The sequence below is a fragment of the Microtus ochrogaster genome, chromosome 4, assembly GCF_000317375.1.
Source record: "Microtus ochrogaster isolate Prairie Vole_2 chromosome 4, MicOch1.0, whole genome shotgun sequence".
Lineage (NCBI taxonomy): Eukaryota > Metazoa > Chordata > Mammalia > Rodentia > Cricetidae > Microtus > Microtus ochrogaster.
In genome coordinates this window covers 88,227,768-88,252,582 of record NC_022011.1, presented here as the reverse complement: position 1 = coordinate 88,252,582, position 24,815 = coordinate 88,227,768, and the positions used below count along the sequence as shown (strand labels likewise).

General features: G+C 42.0%; 1 protein-coding gene across 1 annotated transcript in view; it reads right to left on the bottom strand.

Annotated features, from left to right (window-relative positions):
• Itga4 (integrin subunit alpha 4) overlaps positions 1–23,735 on the bottom strand; it is a 71,280-nt gene extending 47,545 nt beyond the window's left edge. Inside the window, exons 1-9 of the mRNA XM_005346630.3 lie at positions 23,343–23,735; positions 22,898–23,019; positions 5,680–5,786; positions 5,457–5,586; positions 3,804–3,871; positions 2,438–2,567; positions 1,167–1,252; positions 455–517; positions 230–367 (exon numbers count right to left, since the gene is read on the bottom strand). Coding sequence (XP_005346687.1) covers positions 230–367; positions 455–517; positions 1,167–1,252; positions 2,438–2,567; positions 3,804–3,871; positions 5,457–5,586; positions 5,680–5,786; positions 22,898–23,019; positions 23,343–23,539 — 1,041 coding nt within the window. The 5' untranslated portion in view covers positions 23,540–23,735. The remainder of the gene's footprint in view (positions 1–229; positions 368–454; positions 518–1,166; positions 1,253–2,437; positions 2,568–3,803; positions 3,872–5,456; positions 5,587–5,679; positions 5,787–22,897; positions 23,020–23,342) is intronic.
• Positions 23,736–24,815: the final 1,080 nt, after the last annotated feature.

Sequence of the window (24,815 nt, the reverse complement as noted above, 5' to 3'; positions counted from 1 at the left end):
GCATAGAGATGCATGCACACACATCATATTTACCATGGCATGCACACACATCATATGTATCATGGCATGCATAGAGATGCATGCACACACATCATGTGCTTGTATACACCCACAAACACACACACACACAAATTTCAAAAAGAACCTGTAGTCTCAGAACCCTTAAAGAAGAGCTGTTTCAGTCTGAATTATAATTTGTGTCTTCCAGGGTGGAGACGCTCAGACATACCAAGCCAGAGTTCATGTATACGAATACTCTCCCTTCTTCTCTGATGGTGCTCTGCATGGGAGCCCCCACAAGGAGATCTGAGAAGCCATCTGCGTTGAGGTCCACTGCACAGATAGATGCTCCGAAGTATGAGCCGAGCTGTTCCAAAGCAGAGCACATGTGCAATGAGAAGACAGCGTTATCCACGGAAGTCCTCAGCGACCCCAAAGGCAGAGACATATTTACCTTTTTACCTTTCATTTCATGGATGATGCTCAGCTCCTTTTCATCAATGCTGAATATATATGCCTGCAAGTGGGGGAAGAATTCAAAACGTTTACTTCCTTAGCAGACTTAAAAAAACTAATTTAACTGAAACATCAATTCATGTATAATAAATAATTGGACAAATATAAAAATATTAAATGTTCAATAAATTATTAATGCTACAAATTTTAAGAGTGATATAAAATATTCATATTAGTAAGCCTGATTTCCAACACTCTCCTCTGAGGAATTTACTTTTGGGTACCACAGAGAAAGCACAGAAAAAGGTTTACCAAAAAATGCAGCGCCAGTGTCCACATGGCAATGCAGAAAAATATGGAACTGGAATTATCCTAGAGAATATCTGTTCTTTTTAGTCTTACCATGTGGTGTTACCTGTCTCAACTCCCTTTTACTAAATAATAACCGGATACTGCATTCTCTGTGCATCTATCTTTATAAGCAATTTACTCAGAACCAAGCCCCACTTAAGTTATACGATTTCCTCTAAAGGTTTCCAGTTCAATCTCTTTGAGGGCTATAAATATATTTTACATAAATTTGACCAATGCAATGCATTGCTCATCGTTGTAATCTTATATTCATGAAAATGATTACAGTTTCCCGTTAACGCCTGATTCATGTAATCCATTCAAGACTTTGTGAAGAAACAGAGAAAAAAAAGTCTCACTTTTCCTATCTGCTCATGTTGAGGAGCTCCTCCTACGACTTCAGTCGTGTGTGGACTTCGAAAATGACCAGCTCCAACCGAATAGCCTTCATTACAGGAGAGAAATACATGAGACTTCATTCACCATAGACATGTGCTTTTCTAATTCTTTGCTTTTCTTATTACTTTAGGTAGAGGCTCAAGAAACTTTTATTAACTGAAAATCATCATTTAAAGCAATTTTAACATACACGTTATAAAAAACGATACTGTAGGTTTGCATTGCCAAGCTCTCAGCATTGAGCATATGACATTGACACTTGGTGGGTTATTCCCTGTGATATGAGCAACCAGCTTCCAGCACTGATAATCTGATAATCGTCACACATTTCATCTTTCTATTATGTGGATGTTACCAAAAAAAAAAAAGTCATGACATTTTTCATTCACAGGTAAGGAAATGTCATAGGTTCTGTTGGAATGATAAAAATGCTACTTGTTTCATTAATGCCCTTTCTGAGCACATGATGTTCACATTTCAAGCACATAAGGGCTAAACAAACCTATGCTTTATAAGGAACTGCAGAACACATGCATCTTATTGTAAAGGGAAACAATGCCATAAAGTTTGTGTTTGTAGAAATATGGGTGATAAAGTTTAATACTCTTGCTTTGTGAAATAACAACAGGGAGGAAAAGAGCAATAAAGATGATTAAACCCCGAGAAACAACCTAAGATAATCTTTCCAAACAAAAATAAATGTTGATAAGGAAAACGTGAAAGAATAATTGTTAGAATATATACTTAATGTTCTCCTTTATCTAGAATGCTTTTGTAAGGCCCACTGGTTTTCAATTGATAGTCTAAGAATTTATGATTATGCATTCATAGACAAATGTTTAGATGAGTGAACTAATACAGAGTTGGTTTAAAAACTCCCTAGGGACCCAAGAAGTTTTTAATTTGTAATTTGTAATTCCAGCACTCAGGCAGCAAAGGCAGGCAGATCTCTGAGAGTTTCAAAACAACCAGGACTACACAGTGGGACCCTGTCTTCAAAAGAAGGGCTGGGGCAGACATCTACAGTAAGTGTTCAACAGTTCCTATATAAAATCATAGTGGTGACGACTGCAGTCACCTACGTCAGCATAACATATGGATTAGTGAAAACATAATTGCCTCTCTGCTTAATAGAGACAGTGTCTGACCTTACTGCACGACGGGATACTTAGAATAGCACATATAATTTCTAAGGCACAAACAATCTGAGTTTCTCAAAATTTTATAGTACCTAAGTAACTTCCAAATTTTACTTGATTCTGAAGGTCTAAATATGCCTTATACGTGTTTGTAGTTATATTGTAGACAAAGACGGAACCAGTCCAGTAAGATGATCCTGGGGCCCCCATCACAATTAAATCCTGTAAAAGAAAACTCATCATCATTTGAAAATTAGATCTCACCACCCCAAACCTCTGGAAAATATACAACATTCTAGGTAAATCATTAGGAAATGAATTATACACTGAAGCTCTGAAATGACAACTTTTATTAATTTAAAACCAGATGCTAAAAAGCCAGAATCACTACAGTAGAATTTTAGAGGAGAAATTCTGGCACTCTCTTGACACTTCTCAGTGGGTTTCAATTACCAAAGGTAGGGAGGGACATTAGACAATAAAGTAAAGCTTTGGGGACAAAGGTGCTGTGGGTCAGCGAAGGACAATCATCTCTGTGTAATTCATTAGGGTTCGTTACCAGGATAATCGTGTGCTACCGGAGAGGAAATGGGGGCTTAATTTATTTCAATTTGCGAAAGTCACTGAGTAATGTCCCTAACAATTTCAGCACAGATAATAAAAAGGCTTGTGAAATTTAGGGCATATTTTATCACAACTAGGAAGGAGGGAGAGAGAGAGGAGGTCCTTGTCTCTATTGTATAACAAACCATAGCAATCAATTCCAATTAAAATATAGTTTATTTTCTAAGTGATTCTGAACTTTCAATATCATTATTCCATAAACTAAAGAAGAATTATTATAAGCATTTGTAAAAGGTGTTAACATGTCTAGAACAGTCAACCCAAACAATGCTGTATTATCTCCATAGGGTTAAAAAAACCATTTATAAAGTTGTGATGGGTTTTTGAGAGAACCTGAAACATTTATTATTTAACCTGAGGGATAGATATAACTCTGACTTCATATATAATACTTTAGAGTTTTGGGTAACAAGTGTTTGGGATTATATCTGATTTTCAAGGGTATAATCAAGCTGTTAAGCCTTACTACTACCACAATATTAATGAAACACAGACTCATATTTTCCTCACCCTCAATTAGTAATAAAAAGCAATATACTTGGGTAGATGCTTTCAGTTCTTACATTAACAAAATAACTAGCTATTTTAGGTGTCCATTAAGTCCTTAACGGAGGTGATAATTTGAGTGTGGATTTTAGTTGATCTTGTACTATCAGTCATTTGCATGTTAATTTTATAAAATTATAGATGGGACATTAAATGGAACAAATATGGTGATAACAGTCTACAGCTTAAGAGATATTACTCAACTGTTACTCAATTTTGAGTCTAGAGAACCCCTAGAATTACACTGCTACCCATGTGCAGTACCTGTAGCTAATATCGGGTTGTTACCTGGGTGTAAAAACTAGATATTCCAACTTGACATGATGCAAAATGTTCTCCAAATTTTCTCACAAAATCTAAAATAAAGTATAAAATATTGATATAGATGAATTGAGAATACACACATACACACACACACACACACACAGAGGGCAGCCAGGCTGGTCTTGAATCTAAGACCCTTCTAACTCAGTCTTCTAACTTTTTTAGGATTAATTTTCATGGTAATGATATCCATCTCCATAATTTATTTTTCTCAGAGGTCTTCACAGACATTATCCTTAGGATCTGTATTTTGCACTTCACTTTTGAAAATAATAATTATCATAATTTACACCATTCAGCTCTCCTGTATTAAGATACAAATTATCATCCTGAATCACAATTAAGGGCATTTTCCCCTCTGCTTCTTCATCAGATGAAAGTTTTGCCACATGTCCTAAGAGGTAATACTTCTTATTAGATTCCATTTCCTTCTTTTTTTCTAGTAGCTTCTAAGGAGTCTTTAAAAGGATTCAAGACTTCAGTATAAGCAATGTCTCCCTACTTCCCTTTCTCCCAGCTCATATGTATTCCTTGACGAGGTGAAGGATTAGTGTCTAGAGCACCTGGTCATGATCCCTTTCAAGTGGGAATACAGATAAAATCCAGAAAGATTCTTATTTGTCAGAATAGCTGTGTACCGAAAAGATGAGAAGTGTCTCCAAAGATGGCACGAGTGCAAATTAGTGCAATATTATGAAAGATTATGGGCGTGTCCCAAGATAGGAAAATAGAAGGCCCCCATAACTCAAGTTTCTTAAGGAGTCTGAGAGGAAAGGACTCAAGGATAGTATACGTATAGCATTGAGGGTTCTATTTAACGTTACAGCTTGTTGTGGAAGTTTGCCCAAAGGGTAGATTGCCATTGCTTTCATATACAGACAAAAAGTCACCATGAAGAAAGAGGTGTAGTAAGTTGCTTGAGTTCTACCATGTGAAGACACTGTTGGGCACCCCCAATATGTATAGTGACTGGGATCCTGTGTTTCCTAGGCATTAGACATGCTTTTAGTGATTCGAAAATAAGTTTAGTCTAAAAGAGGATCATTATCAACTAGCTTCCACAGTTATTCAAATGAACCTAAAGGGTTGCTCTTCAAAAGCACAGAGGGCTTCTATAGGGTACGGCGACTGCACTGGTAAACAAAAGAAGGCGGCTCTATGTTAAACGATGGTCGTATCAAAGGTCTTCCTCTGTGAGCTGGAACTGAAAACGCAAAGAAATGCCAACGGAAAGCCTTCGTTTGCTTTGAAGAACGAGTCTACCCCCATTTTAGGCTTCAATCCATTTCACAGTGAAGACACACCTGGCTCATACCTGTTTATGATTAAACCTGTTTATCAAGGGGTGGGCTATGGCCACTTGTAACTTTGACTATGGATGGTTCTGTACTGCTGGTTCCAGAAAATGGCAACCATGCCTTTGTTTCAAAAACCTATGCACGTGGGCCTCTCGAGCCCTGCCTTAGGGGGAGGCAGCCTGTGTATACAAGCAAAAAAGCTTGACTTAATTGCTTGTTTTAATTAACTTGTCCATAATGATTTGGGTCAGTGGTCTTTCTCCTCCCATTTTTGGGGTTAAGGGGTTCTCTCCACCTAGCGACATCATGCCATGCTTACCCCGGTAACACGGGGCCATCCTTTTGCTCAGTTCTGTTCGCAAATCCGAAGGCATCGCGTAGCAGACACCACTGGGTAGCTTATTATCATTCTTCATGTAATATATATTTTTCCACCTATGCCCACAAGTCTGAATAAAACAAAAGCACAACAAACATGTGAAGGTCACACCTAGAAAGTCTGATTCCAGGATCTTGATGAGTGGGCCCACTTTAACACCTACCACAATAGATCCATTTTCACCCGGCTGTCTGGAAAGTGTCACCCCCAGCCACTGGTTATCTCTCTCTTCCAAGCACGTCTTTCCACACGGCTCTCCAGTGGGGCTACCTGCGGCATTTAGAGATATGTTTACCGTCACCATCACTGAAAACAATGTTATCCTAAAAAGAATAGAGTAGTTAAAGCTGGGCACTTCTTGTCCAGAGTTTCTCTTCAGCTCGTTCTGTCTCATCTTCTACTCAGGGTACAATTTAGGGCTCAAGTGAGTTACTCTCTGCCAACAGAGTTGTTCTCCACACGTGATGAATGTTCATTGTTTAAATGACCTCTGAGCGATGAAGACACCATGAAGATGTGGCCTTCATGATACAGGAGGTAGCTGATTAACCTGAACAAGACGAGGAAGGTCCGTTTGAGCCAGAGTCAGAGGTTGATGTTTGGGAAAGAATCTGTGCTTTTTGCCTTGCTCATTTATCAATATAAGCATCGTCACTAGAGCACTTTCAAAAATGTCCTCAGCAACTGAAGGACCATTTAACAGAGCTGGATAATGGTGACTGAGCATACAGAATGCACAGCATACAACACGTGGTAGCATTTGGAATAGAGTGCCCTGTGCTCTAGACCTAGTGGAGTGACTGCTGTTTTCAATAGCAATAAAAAGGTCTTTGAAAACAAAATGGTGTCAGTGGTCAATAAAAACCATCAGTAGGCACACTTTGGCAAATGCATAAATTGCAAAAAATAATTAAAAAATTAAAAAAAAAACAACAAAGAGGAAATACTCAGATGGGACATAGTCCTGATAAAATATACAACAATTATTTTTACGGTGATGAATTTTTTTATTTGCCAGAACAAGCTGTTGAGCTGAAGTTCTAGCAAAACTCTGTGTTAAAGTCATTTCTGATCATTAAATGGAGAAAGAATGAGTGTCATAGATTCTTTTGTCTATTTTTACATTTTATTCTTTTCAGTCAACACTTGAATATTCTGTGCTCAGTTACAACCACAGATAAATGCATTAGCAGCAACCAGTTAAGGAAAGTATACAAGAATCTGGACTTCTTTACTTTGAACACTGGTCACGAAGTCTTTGTACTGTTATGTCAAAAATTCCTGCACTAGTCTTTGTATTGTTAGGTACCTGATTACTCTTCTAACCTTAACTCTCTGTACAGCTTTCTGGGAAACTCCACAGTTCCTGCATCAATAAGGATGCTATATTTCAAATGAAATCATTTGTATTAGCTTTTCTGAGTCATAAAGATGTTGTGTTAAGAAGTATAGGAAGATATTTGGGACTATCATAGAAATACCTAATCCTTCAACACAACTGAGCTGAAGGAAGTTTCCCAAACTTTCTTCTGGAGTCTTATTCTGTGGGTCCAGCCAAGTCTGTCTATTGCAAGGGTTGCTCCGGGTCATGTCAGGAGCATGGTTATAACAGAACATGGATAATGCTTTTCTGGTTTGGCTTCCTGGAAAACGATGTTGTCTTCCAGTACTAATAGAGTAGTCCAGGAGAGATAGACAGAGATGAAGGCAGATCGGTCCAGAGAAAGAGCATTGCTAAGCAACAGGAGAGCACTTGCTCTAGCCCAAACCCTGACAAAGAATGGACCAGATGGACATGGAGCTTTCCATGTGAAAATTATAAAAGAAAGTTTAGTGGAGGAAGGAGAGAGGAGGAGGAGGAAAGAAAAGAAAGCCGAGGAATGAAAGATGTCTATATTGTGTATCAATCAACAGGGTAAGACCACTCTAGCATGGGGAGCTGCCGGAGCAACATGGACCAGACCAAAACAGGAGGAATAAGAAGGGGCCAAATGAAACTTTAATTTTTATTGTGATACAGTTTTCAATTTGACTTGTCTCTAATATTACCAACATTTAAAAAATTAATATCAAAAACAATCATCAAAGGTAGATCCAGTCTGCCTGCAGTTGAAGCTCTGTTACCATAAGAATCAATGACATATCACCTCTGCAATTATCAAACTATTTCTAAAATTACAGTGAACACCCCGCTAATTCACCTCCAGTTCATTTGCTGTTTTTAGACAGGAGCACATGGGCTCGCTAATGACACCTTCACTGTTGGCATGTAGAGAAAAATGGGTGCCTGCCTCAAGGTTATATTTGACATTTGCAAACAAATCTTCTCTCCTAGAGATAGTCGCCCAAGTTTAAAGACAACAAACACAGTGCTTTGGAACCACAAAAATGATATCATGCAAATTGCTAGCTGAAAATGACCCAGAAGTTCATACGTGCAAGAATAGCATACTGCATGCAGTTATGTGTTTCTCGGCGGAGTTCTGTTTCCTATGGTTTTAAATGAACATTAGAGACACCTTTGCCAAGTGAAGCTATCATCTGTTTTGTCCAAGCTGCTTCCTGTTCAGGAGTGTTAGCCCTGCAGATGCCAGTGACTGCTGACACCGCCTGACTTCCTGCACACTGTGCCCCCTTTCTTATCATCCCACCCCCGTCTCTCTGTATCTGGGGTTTCCGGAGCTCTCCATAAACACTTCTATATGATCTGTCTTTAGAATGTCTTCTGAGAACTCATAAGGCCCTAGGGTCTTTATTTCCAGTGTGCCTAACGTCCCTGTCTTCCCCTACTCGGAATTCTGTGTTAAAAGTAATGATTCGTAGAAGTGGAACAGAGAGCCCTATAGAAGCCACAACAAGAGATGTTTACATGACATTCAATGAGGTCAGACTTTCCCAGTATTGTAGTTGTGAGATTAAGTTGCTCTTGAACAGAATGAACACGCAGTGAGTGGGATGTGGGGAGTGTGGGGGTTGGGGTGAAGGACCACTAGAAAGAGCATTTCCTATGTGTTAGTATGTGGTTCCAAATAACAGATACTAATCTAGAGGTAAGATCTCTTATTTATGATAATTAAAAATATAATATATATCAATATATAAATAACATAAATATTTTATTTTATCTACTCTACAGAAAAGACTTAGCAAGCAAAGGCTCTTACTGGCATAGGTTACGATTGGGAAGAAATTCGGTTGCTTTGCTAACCAGTAGGAAGGAGGGCCTTGTTTGTCTGGGATTAGCTACAGACATTTGTTTGTGTGCTCTGCCTCCAAGGGTTAGCACTGACGTTATTCATCTTGGCCGAGCACAGATCATGTTGGCCATCATTCCATCCCAACACAAAACCCAGACAATGTGCTGAAAACAGAAGTCTATAAATGGAAAAAAAACCCATCTTCTATTTGTGTGGCATGTCTTGAAATATGTGTCCAAATTATGACTATCAGACTGCAGAGGAATGAAAATAATACAAATGTAAGGAATTGCTTTTGCATGCATACACTTGCGTAGACATAGACACCTACAAACCACCCACATCCATGTCATGCTGTTTCTTCTTTTCCCTTCTTGACAGGGCTTCCTAGAGAGGGAACCCTCAACTTCAGTGACAACACAGAGTGACTTTGAGCACTACCTGGTAGACAGAAACAGCTCCAGGAATAGTCCTCAATTCACCGCCCAGCTCTGAATTTCCTTGTTTCTGGAAGAGTTTCCCCAAACTCTTTGAAAGGGCCAGAAGAACCTCAGCAGAAAAGACAAGACCTCCGCATCCTACGGTTTTCTCAGGTCTCTAAGACAGAGGTTTTCAACCTCAGGTTGAGACCCTTTGGGGTCAAAGGACCTTTTCATAGAGGTCACATATCAGGTATCCTGCATACCTGATATTTATACTGCAATTTATAACAGTAGCAAAATTACAGTTATGAAATCGCAATGGAATAATATTAAGGCTGAAGTTCAGCACAACACAAGGAGCTGTATACCAAAGGGTTGTAGCATCTACAAGGTTGAGAACCACAGCTCTCTGAAATTTGTTCCCTCAACCGCTATGCTTAACCCATGTGAAGGAATTGAACAGAAACCTCTGTCCTAGTAGATTGTGGCTACATAATGGAACAGACAATTTAACACTAATTGTTTTCTTTATGAAGAAATCTGCTATTCATTTGGACATAGGTGATGCTTGCACAGACTGTCACACAAAACCCAATTTCATAAATGCTCCTGACGAGACCACAAATGAATTCATGTTTTATTTGACCCAATGTCAAGCTGCAATGATTCGTAATCCAGTTTTCATGTCAGCGTATGCATTACTAAGTTGAACTTCGAGCAAGCCAAATCAGTCCCTTGATTGAAAAAGTACTTAGCATGCCTGAGTACAAAAGAGGAGTGGAGATTAGCATGTAATGTTTCTCTACTCTTTTGCACTAGAATGGCTAATTCTTAGCACAGCTGAGTATGAATTAAGGGGAAAATCCATAGTAAAGCTGTCTCCTTTACTCTAAGAATTAAGTTCATTCTTATTTTTTTTTCAAATTGGGGAAGAAAATTTGATATACAAATGTATACATAAATGAAAATTAGTTATCTTAATGAACAAAAATAAGATTGTTAATATAAGGCTAACCGGGTTCTCTCCATCCTCCCACTTTTATTTTGCTTCTCACCTTCTTGGTATAACTACCAACACTCCAAAAATCGAGTAGAGGCCACGGAGGACGAGAGATGTGATCTTTCCCACTACCTCAAGCAGTAGAGACTGGCTGTGTCTTGACCACAGCATTCTCATAGCGCAGGACCCTGCCGCTCACATACCAAGCAGGCACTTGGTACATATTTGTGGATGGAGGGAGGACTTTGAAATCTCTTACCCCACCGCCATAACCCCTTAGGTACAGCAAAGGACTACAGTGTTTTCACCAAACTTAGAGATGGAAGAACGTTCATTTGTTTCTATTCCCCACTCTCCTCCACAGCACTAATTCCTTAAGTTTTAAGACACAGTAACCGAGGGTGCGGAGGAAATTGCACTTGAGTGTGATGTTCTTTCCAAGTGTGACTGGGAGAAGAGGAACTTAAGATAATAAGTCACTTGGGACCTGTGGGGTTTCTGCAGGGACTCTGGGAAGAAATGAGCCATGTGATGTGTCTGGACAAGAACTGAGCCTGGAACATACGTGAGCATCAGATGATATTACCAATGTGATCTTAAGGGATTTGGTTATACACTAAACTGTATACAGGTCACAGCATAATCCTCTTATATAAAATAGACATCACCCATTACTTTATGGGAAGCCTCATTATGAACACTTTATTCTCACAATAAGGCCAAAAGATGCGTCATTAATCCCTTAATTCATGAGAAAATGTAGTCCTGTGAATGTGTGAAATCCTGTGTGCACAGGTGTGTGCACATGGGTGAATACACACATGTGTAGTCGGAGGTTGACCTAGGAATCTCCACTGCTCTTTACTGTATTTTTTGAGGTAGTGTCTCTCACAAAACCTGGACCTTATCAATTTAGTTAGACTGACTAGTCAGTGAGATCCAGGGTCTCCTGTCTCCACCTCCCCAGCACTAAGATTAGAGGCTTGCTACAGTGCCTGGCTTTTACATGGATGCTGGGAATTGAACTCAGGTCCTCATGCTTGCTCAGAAAACACCTTGCCATCTGAAACATCTCCCCAGCCCCCAACACTGAGTCTTAAAGGAACCAAGAACTTGACTAAATTTATGAAGCTAGTAAATCAAAACCTTAGAATTTAAATAAAAAAAACCAATCTTTATGTTGCTTCCCATGACTCTAAAACATTGGCAATAGGACTCTACAAATACTCAGATGTGTGAATTAGCTGAATTCAATTTCACATCCTAAATCTGTTTTTCCATCTGAGAATGTGCCAAATATAGCAATTCTGAACAGAATGTAAATAAACGTTTGTATTTGAGACGGGGGCTCACTCTAACTCCAAAGCTGGCCTGAGACTCATTACAGAACTCATCAAGTCAACTCTGCATTGTTCATGAAGAGTTTCAGTTTCTGGAGCCCTGTCCTGCTGCCCTGCCCTTTCTCTATGTGTTAGTCACCTTCAGTATTGGGACATTTCTACTGAAGAACTAAGGTCCCAGTGGAAAGGTCAGTCTCCAGGGCCTTTTGCCTTGGACCTTTGAGGACTTGACTCAGGTGCTTTGCAGTGGGGGAAGGCTGGGACTTTTTGTGTCATGGTTTGTCTGGTTTTTCTACCCTTGTCACTGCTCCGTGGCTTCCCCAGCAGACATTTGGTAGGGGCGCTCAGTCCCGCTTCCCTGAATAGTAAGAGACTGCGTAAGTCTCTCTTGAAAGTGCAGCTGCTCTTTCAGAACTTATGACACAGTTTCAGCTTTCAGAAAAACAACAAAAGCCCTCACTCTGAGTTACTTTTGTCTTTCGAATTTGAAGTTCTAGTCAATTGCACAATAAATGTCATACATTTAAGACTGGCCCGTATTTTTTTTTTTTTTTTGTCAATCGTAAAAAATGAACAGCTCTTGTTTTGTCCTATGTTCTATAGAGACACTAACTTCAGATATCTTTTTTCAAGGAAGTAATAATTACTAATGAAAAGATCCTCTGAACTAGAGTGACAGATGAAATTAACAGCTTATAAAGCCTACCAAAACATACAGGTGAAGGTTACAGAAACTGACGCCAGCTCATCCACGACTGCCTAGCACCTAGTAGGTGTTCACCCTGATTGCTTTTCGGGCTGAGGAGGGGGGGACTTAATTGGGGGAGGAGGAGGGAAATGGGAGGCGGTGGAGGGGAAGAGACAGAAATCTTTAATAAATAAATTTAAAAAAAAAACAATGCAAATGCTCCTACTCCCCCAGGAAATTGCCTTCTGCTGATTTTAATTTAGACACCAGGGGGCGCTCACAGTGCTGTGAGATTTGAGGCGCAGCCTCCAGCTCTAACCCAAATGGCCTTTTCGATTAGTTTATCTTATCAAAACATAGTTACTACTAAGTCCATTATATTATACAAACTATGCTCAAAACATGCGATCTTCACACACATCATATTAAACATGGCGGCGATTCTTCCAAAAGATAGCAGGGACATTTAGAAACTCAAAGGCAATCTGAATGATTTGGTGTTAATGAAAGCCATAACGCCAGCATTTTAGAGGTGGCGTAGAACATGAAAACTGTCAGATGTCCAAGACTTTCCCTCCTGAGAATCTAGAGCCAAGCAAAAATGAAATTATTGAATTAACTGTCAAAACAAGAGACCACTCTCCAAATAATTTTCTTGAGTTCAAAAGAGATATTTAAAGGTGGTCTTAAGATGGCTAACAGAATCTGATAATGGTTAGTGGGCAGGTTCTAAATGCTTTTCTGTGAAAGAGTCTCTGTGTGATCCGGGAATCCACAGGCCTGGCAAAGCCAGGTGCTTTGTGCTTTGGTCCCCTTACTCTTTCCTATTCTATTCTACTCTATTTTCTATTCTATTCTATTTTCTATTCTATTCTATTCTATTCTATCACAGTTGCCCACCACAGAGACGCTCCCTGTGGACCATTATCACCGTGTTGTGAAGTTGAAACTCTGTAAATGTGACTTGGTCCTCCATTCTGAAGCCTCAGAACTGTAGAAAAGAAGGTCATTTGTGCAGACCTGATTCTAGGTCCAGGGTCTCTGCTGGTCTCTTAGTCACAAGTTTCTTCAGAGTCCTCCAGGAAACGCAAACAACTCTTTGTAATAGTTACAAGGGGAAGTGTACTCCAATGGAGAATCACTCTACTGGGCACTATATTCTTTCTGTGCACGGAGTGTGTTTTAATAGCTGTAAACACATGCATTAACAATTTTTTTCAAAGCATTCTTGAAGTATTATGAATTCCAGCATCAAATGCAGAGAAGTCTTAACAGGGAGAGAAGGCTTACATGTGTGTGTGTGGGAGGGGTAATCAAGGTGGGGTGGCAACAGGGAGAAAGGTCAACACCAACAGCCAGTTTCTCAGTGTTAGCCTTTCAAATGCTGGCATTATTAACAAGCTGATTCTGTACTGAATCTATTTCTAAAATAATTTACTACTAAAATTTAGTAACATTTGCTTCTGACATTAGAAAATACTAAAGGGAAAAAAATCCTACTTTTGTAGTCTTCTGGTAACTTCTTGGCTTTAAAGATTCATTTGAAAAACTGAAATGAATGCCATTTTAAATAACTTAAAGTTTTAATATATTTGTGTGTGTGTGTGTCAGGAGGGTGCCTATGTGTAGTTTAGAAACCGTATGTCAGCGGTCGTTCCCAGCCTTCTAAGCCTTCCATTTTGCTGAGACAGGTTCTTTCTTAACGGCTGTCCTGTGTACTGCAGGCCAGCTGGCCCAGGAGCCTCGAGTTGATTCTCCTGTCCCAACCTCTTGTTAGTCAACACAGCAAGCACTTGTACCCATTCAAGCAAGACAAAAATCAAAATTCTAAACAGAAACTAAATCCAAGAAAACTTGCTTGCCCTTAAACCTAGAGTGGCCCATGTTGAAATGCTATGCAGTTTTTAATTTTTTTTTTATTTTTTTGGTCAGGTAGAACAGGTGAGGGGGGCTATAGATGGTAGGATAATGAGTTTTATTGAGGAGCTGTCATATTTTCCTTGCCATTAAAGACTCACACCAGGATGCGGCATGCCATATATCAAGGGGTATTTCTCTGTAGAAAGTTGAAAGGACTAGAATAAAACATTGCAGAAACCGTAGTTGGCACGCAAAAATGATCACATATAAAGCCCACTAGACAACGTTCCCAGGAAAACAGCCTGAGCCCAGAGTGAGGCCATGCTAGAAAGACTCCACAGGGGCTACAAACTGCCACACTGTCTATGGGCCAGGTGTGATTGAGCCCTTAACCACCAAGATGTCGCTTCTGCCCAAGGTGAAATTTGAAAAGAACATCTCTAATTCACTTCAGAGACATAGACACCCTTCCAAATAAAAAGGGTCTGAAAAATAAATGTTCTTATTGTTTCTGAATACATTCACTATGAAGTACAGTGTTTCAAAATTGAAAAGGAATTCGCACAATTTAAAAACAGATAGGTATAAACTAAGGATATTTTTATAAAAAAGGAATTATGGAGCCGGATCCAGTTGCTACAAACCCATTTCCATGTTCTGTTTCCCCACAGTGAATTATTCTTGGAACTTTCTGCTCATTAAGACAGTCACTTCCAAACTACCGACCTCTCGAGGTTGGTAATGACATTTTCTGGAGAGAAGTCACTAAGTCTTCAGAATGTAGGCTGACTCAGTCCCTCTGGGGGAACCCTGAAACTGGCCACAAAGTCTGTAAAGTACTACTAACTCTGAAAAATGTATCCACTCATTTTAGTTACACTGAGTTCTTCCCATATGGTCATCAAAACCAGTGCAAACCAGCTTCCTTCTCAGCCCCACCCACTCTAAAAAACCTATCAGATGGACCTGATCCTGGCTCCTGCCAGTTTGTCACTAATGATTCGCTCACCACCTAGACTTGATCTCATTGTGGCTTCAATCACATCTTATTCAGGAACAACCCAAAAGGAAGGGTTATCTTTTGCTCTCGCTCTTCACGTCTCAAGTCTTTACAGCCACCACGTAAAACTAGTCTTCCCAGGATTATGAATGACTCTGTTCTCTCTCACCCATAGAAACTACCTACGTTCTTATCTTTTGTGATGTCTAGAACCTTTTAACACTCCCAACCACAGATGCTTTCTCAAAACCCTCTCATCCTCCGACTTCTACAATTCCAGGGGCACCTGACTCTCTCGCTGCCTCTTAGCTCTGTCTTTATCGAGGCCCCTCCCTTTGTCTCCAGAGGTTCTCAACCATAGATGAACATTGTAATCATCCTTGAACCTCTGGAAACTCCTGCATCCCCCTTTTGAATGGACTCCTAGAGACAATTAATTAGAGACTGGGCCACTAGCACAGGTATTCCTAAAGCTCCTTGGCTAGTTGAAGTTGAAGTGGAATTGAGTGCAAGAAAGCCCTTCTCTAGCTGTAGGAGTACCAGGGTCTACCCTTCATCTCCTGGTCTGCACCCCTACAGTTTGCAGGTTAAGCTCATTGACCACCCATTCCGCGTCAATCTCCCTTGACTCTGCCTTGCCGATACAGTCTTCTGGTCCTCAGGCATAAAAATCTAACTCATAGGTATCTATGTTTTGTGATGTATAAACCTCACACCAGTGGAATACAGTGCCTTCCCAGAAACCCTGCTGTCCTACCTCTTTGGCGTACCTATCACCATTATCTGCCCAGTACCCCCATATCAGAACCTTTAGTGACATCTTTGATAATGTCTTTTCCCTAGTGTTACTCATTCAAAAACTACCAAGTGTTTCTGAATCCATCCTCTGAACATCTCTACAACTCCGGTTTTTCCCCAGCACACCTGCCACTGTCCTAGGACTCGGTAACCTCTACCACAGGAGGTTTGCCCTATAATTGTAATACCACTCTTAGCTTGAAACATTGACTCCAATATATTCGTTACCCTACACTAGACTCCCAAGTGTCAAACACACAATCTGAACATCCACTTCCCAGTTGTAAACCCCACAGGAAAGTTTCAAGTCACAAATTGTTCCAGAAATCATCTGATCACCTCTGTAATCCATCACTCTGCAAGGCCATCCTGCCTGGTTCTCAGTTCTTCAGCGGTACAGTGCTCGCAGAGACCTCCATGCCCAATGCTTGTTCTGACTGGCATATTTTTTCTTTCCTATTCTGTGAGAATTTTGTTCACATATGCAATGAAATATAAACAGGTGTATCTTCATTTCCTCTAACCCCTCCTCTCCTCATGCGACTATTTCCTCCTTCTCTTGCTCCTCCTTTTACCACCCTTCTTCCTGTCTCTAATAATCCACCAAGTGCAATTAACTGCCCATATGTACAAGGCTTTGGAGCCATACCTGCAGCATGGGAACCAACCAGTGGCCACACCCTAAGTGGCATATTATTTTATGATTTCTTCCTCTAGCGAGACTTCCTCGGGCCCCACATGGGTCTCAGTTCCTACTTTGGTCTTGTCCCTAGGTCTTCCCATTGGAGTTTCCTACAACAATGAATGTACAGGTGGGCAAACTATTGTACTATTGTTCCTGCGTCCTTAGAGTTGGTCTCTCAGTCTCCCTCAGCTAATGACCAGATGGATACAAGAGTGACATGCACAATGGACTAGTAATACCTGGACCCAGATCATTTGCCAAGGAAAAGTATCTTAGCCATTAGAAATATTAGCCAATGAGCATAGAAGCATGTATCAAAAAGAAATGGATTTAAGAAAGCATCTCTTGTGGGCCAGGGATAAATCCTGTTCCCACTGCCAGAAGTCCCGCAAATAGACCAAGCCACACACTATCACCCACATTCAAAGGGCCTAGCTGGGTCCCATGCAGGCTCCCCAGCTGTCAATTCAAAGTCCATGAGCTCTTGCTAGCCTGGGTCAGCTGTCTCTGTGGGTTTCCCCATCATTATCCTGCCTCTCCTTTGCCTTGCTCACATAATCCCTCCTTCCTCTCTTCCACTGGACTCCAGGAGCTCAGCCCAGTGCTTGCCTGTGGATCTCTGCATCTGCTTCCATCAGTTTTTGAGTGAAGGTTCATGTTTATCTTTCTGGGCCTGATTTGCATCACTCAAGATGAATTTTTTCTACTTCCATCCATTTCCCTGCAAATATCATGTCATTGTTTTTTACTGCTAATACTCCATTGTATAAATGTATCACATTTTCTTTATCCATTCTTTGGTTGAGGGGCATCTAGGCTGTTTCCAGGTTCTTACTATTATGAATAATGCTGTTATAAACATAGCTGAGCAAGTATCCCTGGGGTATGATTGAGCATCCTCTGGGTATATGCCAAAGGATGGTATTGCTGGGTCTTGAGGTAGATTGATTCCCAGTTTCTCAGTATTCTGAGAAACTGCCATACTGATTTTCAAAACAGCTGTGCAAGTTTGCACTCCCACCAAGCACTAGAGGAGTGCTCCCTTACTCCTCCTCCTCTCCAGCATAAGCTGTCATCGGTATTTTTGAACTTAGCCATTCTGACAGGTGTAAGATGGTATCTCAGAGTTGTTTTGAATTGCATTTCCCAGATGACTAAGGGTGTTGAGCAGTTCCTTAAATGTATTTCAGTCATTTGAGATTATTCTGTTGAGAATTCTGTTTAGATCTGTGCCCCATTTTCTTAGCCTTGATGCAGGGGGAAGGGGCTTGGTCTTGCCTCAACTGGATATGCCAGGCTTAGTTGACTCCCCATGGGAGGTCTTACCCTCTGAAGAGTGGATGGGATTGGGAAGAAGGTGGGTAGGAACATGAGGAGGGGAGGGGGAACTGTGGTTGGTATGTAAAATGAATTTTAAAGAAAGAAAAATAATCATAATAAAAAGAAAGCATCTCTCCAATTAGAAGGACATCTCTCCCTTTGAGAACTCTAGTATGGGAGGGGTTGGGAACTTCTAATCTTTTAAAATATTAATTGTGTTTATGTGGTGGGGGGCATGGGTTTAGCTACTCTTGGAGACCAGACACATTGGATGTCTCTGGAACAGGTATCATTACAAGTAGCTGTAAGCCTCCTGATGTGGATGCTGGAATTAAACTTGGGTCCTCTGACACCGTGATATACACCCTCAACAGCTAAGCCATTTGGCCAACCCCAGCTTCTACCTTTTAACCTCAGTTTATTAATGGCATCCTATACCATGATTTTCTGTGTTCAGGGATGATTTTTCAATATGAGCAAACTTTATTAATCTTAATTTTATAAGCTATAATTTTCAGCTCGCTGCAAACAAAAAGAACATTGCTCAGAATATACGTAAGGTTTTAACAGTTAGGTGTTTGTATATAGTATTACTAACTCCTGCTAATCAGGTAGAAATGATGCAATGCTTAGAAACTTGACCTGTTCCCAAGTAGGGTATAAAATACAGAAACTGTTGATTTCCTAAGACAATGTTATTTCCAGAAATATATTCAAAACCGGTAACAGTGACCAAGTTGCTATGGACTGTTGGTCTTCCAGCAAGAGAAACAGAAGCCCAGACAGGAAGCCTAACAGCTCAGCAGCCAGAACTCTGCATCTGCAGGGGAAGTGAGGGTCCTCCTCACCAAGAGAGCAGACACAGGAGCAGGGGGGTTCGTGCTGTCTGACAGGAATGTAATGTGTGCTCACACGACATTTTTAACTGAAGGACTGCCATATTACAGAGGTAAAAAGAATGTTAAATCAATTCAAGATATCGAACTATCAATACTACTTCAAGATAGCTCTTTCATGAGGTACTCTTAATTTTGTACTGTCTTAGACATCTACTAGGTCAATTACTGAATAAAACTCGCTATGGACATTTCCTGTCCTCAAAAGCCACATGTAGCCAGAGACTACTAAAATTCATAGATTCTATGACCAGGTAAGTCAGTCATTCAGAGCTACTTCTCTAGGCTCACAGGCGTGCACACACACACACACACACACACACACACACACGATCACATAGAGACACACAGGCTCACAGAGACACACACACACAGGATCACACAGAGACACACATAGGCTCACACAGAGACACACAGGCTCACAAAGACACACACAGAGACACTCACACAGGATCACACAGAGACGCACACACAAATACACACAGGATCACACAGAAACACAGACTCACACACCCAGGGGGTAGAAGAAAGACTATCTGTGGTAATTATGAAGTATTAAAAATCCAGAGTGTCTTTTGATACCCAGATAGATCTGATAATCAATTCATGCCTTGCTATTGTGTTCTGCTTGGCTAACTATTTGGATTTTAAGCATGGACCATGCTTAAATGTACAGATTGAGTCACTATTCTTACCACCCTGACTCAGGAGCTATCAGAGACCCAATTCATTCAACAGCCCCCAGGAAGGGCACAGAGCAGCTGAGTGGACATGTGGAAATCACTGTGACTATTTAGACACAAGTGGATGTAGTCCCAGGGCCTCCTGAAGGAAGACCATGTTTTTGTCCATGGGAGGAAGCAGTAAGGGGGTAAAAAACAGCAGCCACCTCTGAGGCAGGCAGGATGCTAGAGGGAGGGAGGGAGAGAGAGAACACAGGAAGAAAACACTCTGGGTGCTACAGAAGCAACTCTGTCAGTGTTACCTCAGCAGCCAATTGGGTCTGCTAGGGGGCACTGCCAACATCTCCCCTGAGCATGCCAGATAAATGTGTATGCCTGCTTGACTCTGATTATAGCTGTAGTGAATACAACATGATATGCAGTACAGGCTAAGCTGGGAGAGCATAGGCGCCTATCTGAACCAGCCATTTGTCTGACATACTACAGAGACTTGCAAACACCTCATGATGGATATTTTGAACCAAACAGCTGGTAGGCACCATTTTACAAGACTGGACACCTTTAGAATCGTGATAAAAAGTAACGGTATTCCAGAGACAAGCGGTTACTAACTGAGATAGATAGCTCCAATAGCTCTCTACCTTACAACTTCTTTTTATTTTGGATGGGCTAAGTGACTTCTTTTTCATTTTGCTTCATTTCAGTTTGTTATATTTTTTGTTTATACAACTAACATTTTATTTTTAGGCTGTTAGTTGACCCTAGTTACTTATTTTGATAGCATTTTGTTGCAGATACCACATATACTTTAAGTAGAAAATAAATTATTTCTCAGTGTCTGATATGTATCAGATATTGAACTAAGTATTTTGGGAAGCAAGATTTTAGACAGGGTCTCACTATGTAGCTCTGGCGATCCTTGGACTCCTGTGTTAGGCTGGCTTAGATCTGAGCTCCCAAAGATCTACCTTCCTCTGCCTCCTGAGTGCTAGAATTAAAGGCATATGCCACCAAGTCTGGCTAAGCTAAGTGGTTTTTTTTTTTTTTTTTGGTTTAATCACTCACATTCTAGATAAGATAATTACAATTATTTATGTAATTGCTAACATAGTAATTCATAATATAACTATGTAATATAGTTAAATATAAATAAAAATATTTTTAAAATTATAAATAGCTCAATCATACAGAGGATTTTGTGTGTGCATGTAGGTAGCTTTCCGTTTCCTCTCTAGACACAATACATACATACATACATACTTACATACATACATACATACACACACACACACAATGTGTTCCTAAGTAATAGTCCATAGTCTATAAACCTTACAGTCTTAAATATCATTCTGTTCATCAACTGGTGACTTTTTAAACTTTCTTTTTGGACATTAGCATCCATATTTTACCTCACAGCTTTAAATTACTTTTGAATTTGTTCTTAATAAACATTTTTTTCTTGTATAAGCTGAGACTGTATTGATCGTAATGTTCCCTGAGAAATGACTTCAGTCAGTTCCCTTATGAAAATATTCTCAATGCTGCCGTACTTGACACGGGAACCAATCAATTGGCTAGGACCTTACACTCAATTGTCTCTTTCATCTCGGCATTTTTGTGATGGACTCAGTTGTTGAAGGTGAGAAATATCGCTTTGGCTTACCATTGCTAACTCTTCTACCCACTAATCAAGCTGATAACTATCAGACTTTTCCTTCCCTTTATCCATCCATCCTAGAACTTGTAATGCCCCTTCTGTCTCTACTACTGTGTTTCAGTGTCTCTGTGCCCTATACGGTGGATTTAGGTTTTCCTTAATTGGCAGCTGCCCTCATCTAAAAGCTTATATAATTTATCAGGGCACGATCTTTCCAGTTAAATACAAGCATCCATAAATAGATCCAGTGCCCTCCAGGCAGGATGTAGCTACCACTAGTTGTAATGTCACAGATCTGGAAAGAATGCCAGGCCCGGAGACCCTGGGAAGCCTCTGTTAGATCAAGGCTTCCTTCATTGCACAGTTCTCTCAGGCAACGAAAATACTCTGCAAAATCATTGCGAATCCACAGCTCTGTGAGTCTTCTATGCACCCCGGTCTGCCCACTTGGACCAGGGGTTCCTAATGATGCTCTGAGGCCCATCTCTCCTTCACAAAGAATTAAGGTTCACAATAACTCTTACTTTCCTGACTAGAATGTGTTTATTTCTCTCCCTCTCCTCTTCGTTCTCCCCCCCCCCCCCCGTGTCTTCCCTCCCTCGATAGCCTTTGTACTTTTCTATCAGCTTCAGCCAAGGCCAATGCGCAGACAATTCCTGCCTTTTTATGGGCGCTGAAGTCAACATGTGAAGAGACAAAAAGAACAAAACAAGAAAACAACATGGAAATGACTACGGAAGTAAAGACAAAATAAGGTAATCTCCAATAGCCCATTTACAGATAAAGAAAAATCCCAATTATTGCCTATAACTAACTCATCGTCATAGATGATAGCGCATCCCTATGGACAGCACATGAAACCCTTCCTTTCGCCCTATCTTCACTGAATATGTACCACTGAAGTGTAAGGTTAAGCCTCCATACATAATTTTGAAGGAGGAACCCATAGCTCTAAGTGCTTGATCCCCACTGCCGAAAGCAGAAACAAAGCAGTCATAACCTAGGGTTGCTTTGAGGGGGGAAACATTGAGCAATATACACGACAACGCTTAACACTGGGAGCAAGATAGATCTAAATATGATATTAGTTCCCCTTTCTTTTCCCATGGGCCTGTGCGCAGCAAATTTGCTTTTGACTTTGAAACATGAAACTTTTCCCCTCCCCCAGCAGCACACATGTCTCAAGTTGCTGCAAACCTAAATAAAGACATAAAAAAATGAGGGCCAAAGACAGGCCTGCTTCACAGGGGAATCTGGGGGGAGGAAATTTAGTAACTATATGTTAGACCTCCTATATTAATGATTTTAACACAGTAGACGCGCCATTTTCCCCTCCCTTTCTTTTATGGTATATATTCTACGGAGGAAAAATATGGTATCCGTTTCTTTTTCAAAGGAAGAGAAAGAAAAGCCCTTGGGCTAGATGATGGGATGTAGGATCAATCTAACTTTTCATTCCCGATGTGCCCTTTATCCTATATCAAAGATGAAAAGTCCAAGAGCAAGTGCAGCCCTCAGCAATCCTCCCCTGGGCTGGATCCTCTGGCTTTGAGGCAGGTTTTACTCATGGTGGGTGAGAAGAGGTGGCTGGCCAGAAGGCATCCTACAAACCTTTCCCTGAAAGAGCTATGCCAGCTACTGAGATCAACTAAAATACAGCCGCAAGCAAGAGAAAGGCAAATATCACCAGAAGCAAGCTGCCACGGGGTTAAAGCTGAAACGCATGCACTTTAAACTAGAAGAAACTGGCATCGTGACGTCTTCCAGGATTTGCCCAGCAATGGGCCCATGGGGGAGAGAAAGTTCATTATCTCCTGGTCCAGGACCCAACTCACCCAGCTGGAGCTGCTCGCAGGTCTGGCCTGGATTCTTTCCGATCCTGCATCTGTAAATCGCCCCAGGATTGACCACTGAGGCATTGGAGGGCCAGCTGGCAGTGGGTGCCCCTGCGATGAGCCTAAAGCGAGAACCATACAAGTTCGCTCAGATGTGAACCAGCCTGCCTACCCACCCTGCCCCCAAGTTGCCACAGCTGTGGAAGTGGCGCCCACGTTCTCTGCCCATCACCATCTCCCAGGACTCAGGACTCCCGGGACCAGGTACCCGGAGCACCCTGAGGGCTGCTATCGTAAGATAAGTTAGTTCCAAGGCTCTCCAGTGAGCCAACTGGCTGGAGCCAGGCTTTCCTCTGATCTCCCAGGAGGGCGGAAAGTTTGATTCAAACAAGGAATCCCAGAGGCGGAGACGCTGCCACATGCCTCTTGGGGAGGGCGCACTCACCAGCGCTTTTCCCCGTGGCTGTGTAGCACGACCGAATAGCCAAACAGAGTGCCGGAGGGGCCCTGGTACAGCAGCGCGCTCTCTGGGTCCAGGTTGTAGGGGTACCCCGCAGGCACTCCCAGGTACAACAGCATCATCACGGCTTCCCAGAGGGCGACCCCTCGGGGCCCGGGTCTGCGCCTCGGTTCCGCAGCCATGCACTCTTGGTGGGGAACATTCAACACCAAACGGCCACTGACCAGAGTTGCGCAGGATGCGACGGTTGGCCAAGGCGAAGAGCGCCCCAAGAGATGAAGTGCAGCAGCGTGTCCGGTACTGGCAGGCGACAGGGGCGGAGAGAGGGACGCCAGGGGAGGGGAATTGGTGGCCACAGGCGGAGCAATTGTGGTGGCCAGGGACGCCTCAGGCCCTGGCCCACGCCCCGTTTCTGTGGCCTGGGGGCTCCTGTGATCTGGGTGGGGTCTTGGGTGTGGTGCTGTGGCTCACAGCCTCAGCTCGCTCTCCCCAACCCGATCCCCACCCCCACCCCGCCGCAGCTGTAGGGGGCGCTAGGGGACCTAGGTTACCGGGACTCACATCCTGGCCAGGTTCTGGCAACCCTCAGAGCATTCGGGTGGCTTTAGGTTTCTGGGGCTTAACAAGAATGGCCCTGAGAAGGACACAAATGGGGCAGGACTTTCCCTTTTCAAAGTTGACCGGGGCTCGATGGCCAGCCTTGAGGTACTTTATGCAGTGACTGACCTCCAAGGCTAGCCTCTGTGACCAATAGCGGTCCCCCCAATTTGGGGACTAAGACTGTGGCGGAACCGAAGCGCCCTGTAAGCGAGAGAAATGACACAGTTGTCACGAACTAAAAACTACCCCTACATATACCCCGAGGAGCCTAGGGAGCATTTTGGTGACAAACGCAGATTATTGCTAGTCGCTTCAAAGCTCCCAGGCCTGCCCCCTCTTGTGCTGGCTTCCTTCCTCTCCACACTTCCTCTTAAGCAGGGTCTGTATGCATGAGCAAGCCAGGCAATAGCCTGTCCCCAAACTCAGGCTGGCTAAGGAAATTCTGTGACTTGCCTCACTAAGCAATCTCCTCCCTCACCCCCTCTTCACTTCTTCATAAGCCGTCCCCATGTACAGGGAGCTGTTCCGTTGCCCCAGGACACACCCGCCACCAGAAATGTAGACAGTGCAGGAAACAAGATCATACCGAGCCTCCAAAGCGCTACTGGAGGCCTAAGACACAGCACACCTGAGCCAGGTGATGGTCCTCGGCTGAGCACACGCCACGTGAGCCCGGTTTCGTGCTGGAGGAAGCAGCAAGTGCCGACAGCTGTTGGGAGGAGAGATGCGGCCCTCCTTGCCACTGCTGCGTGAAAAGAAAAAAAGAAGAGTGTGCCTGCCACTTAAACCAACGCACAGGCAGCGTTTTCGCTGTTCACTGAGTTGGATCCTTTTAGGCAGCAGACAGTATCCGGTCCC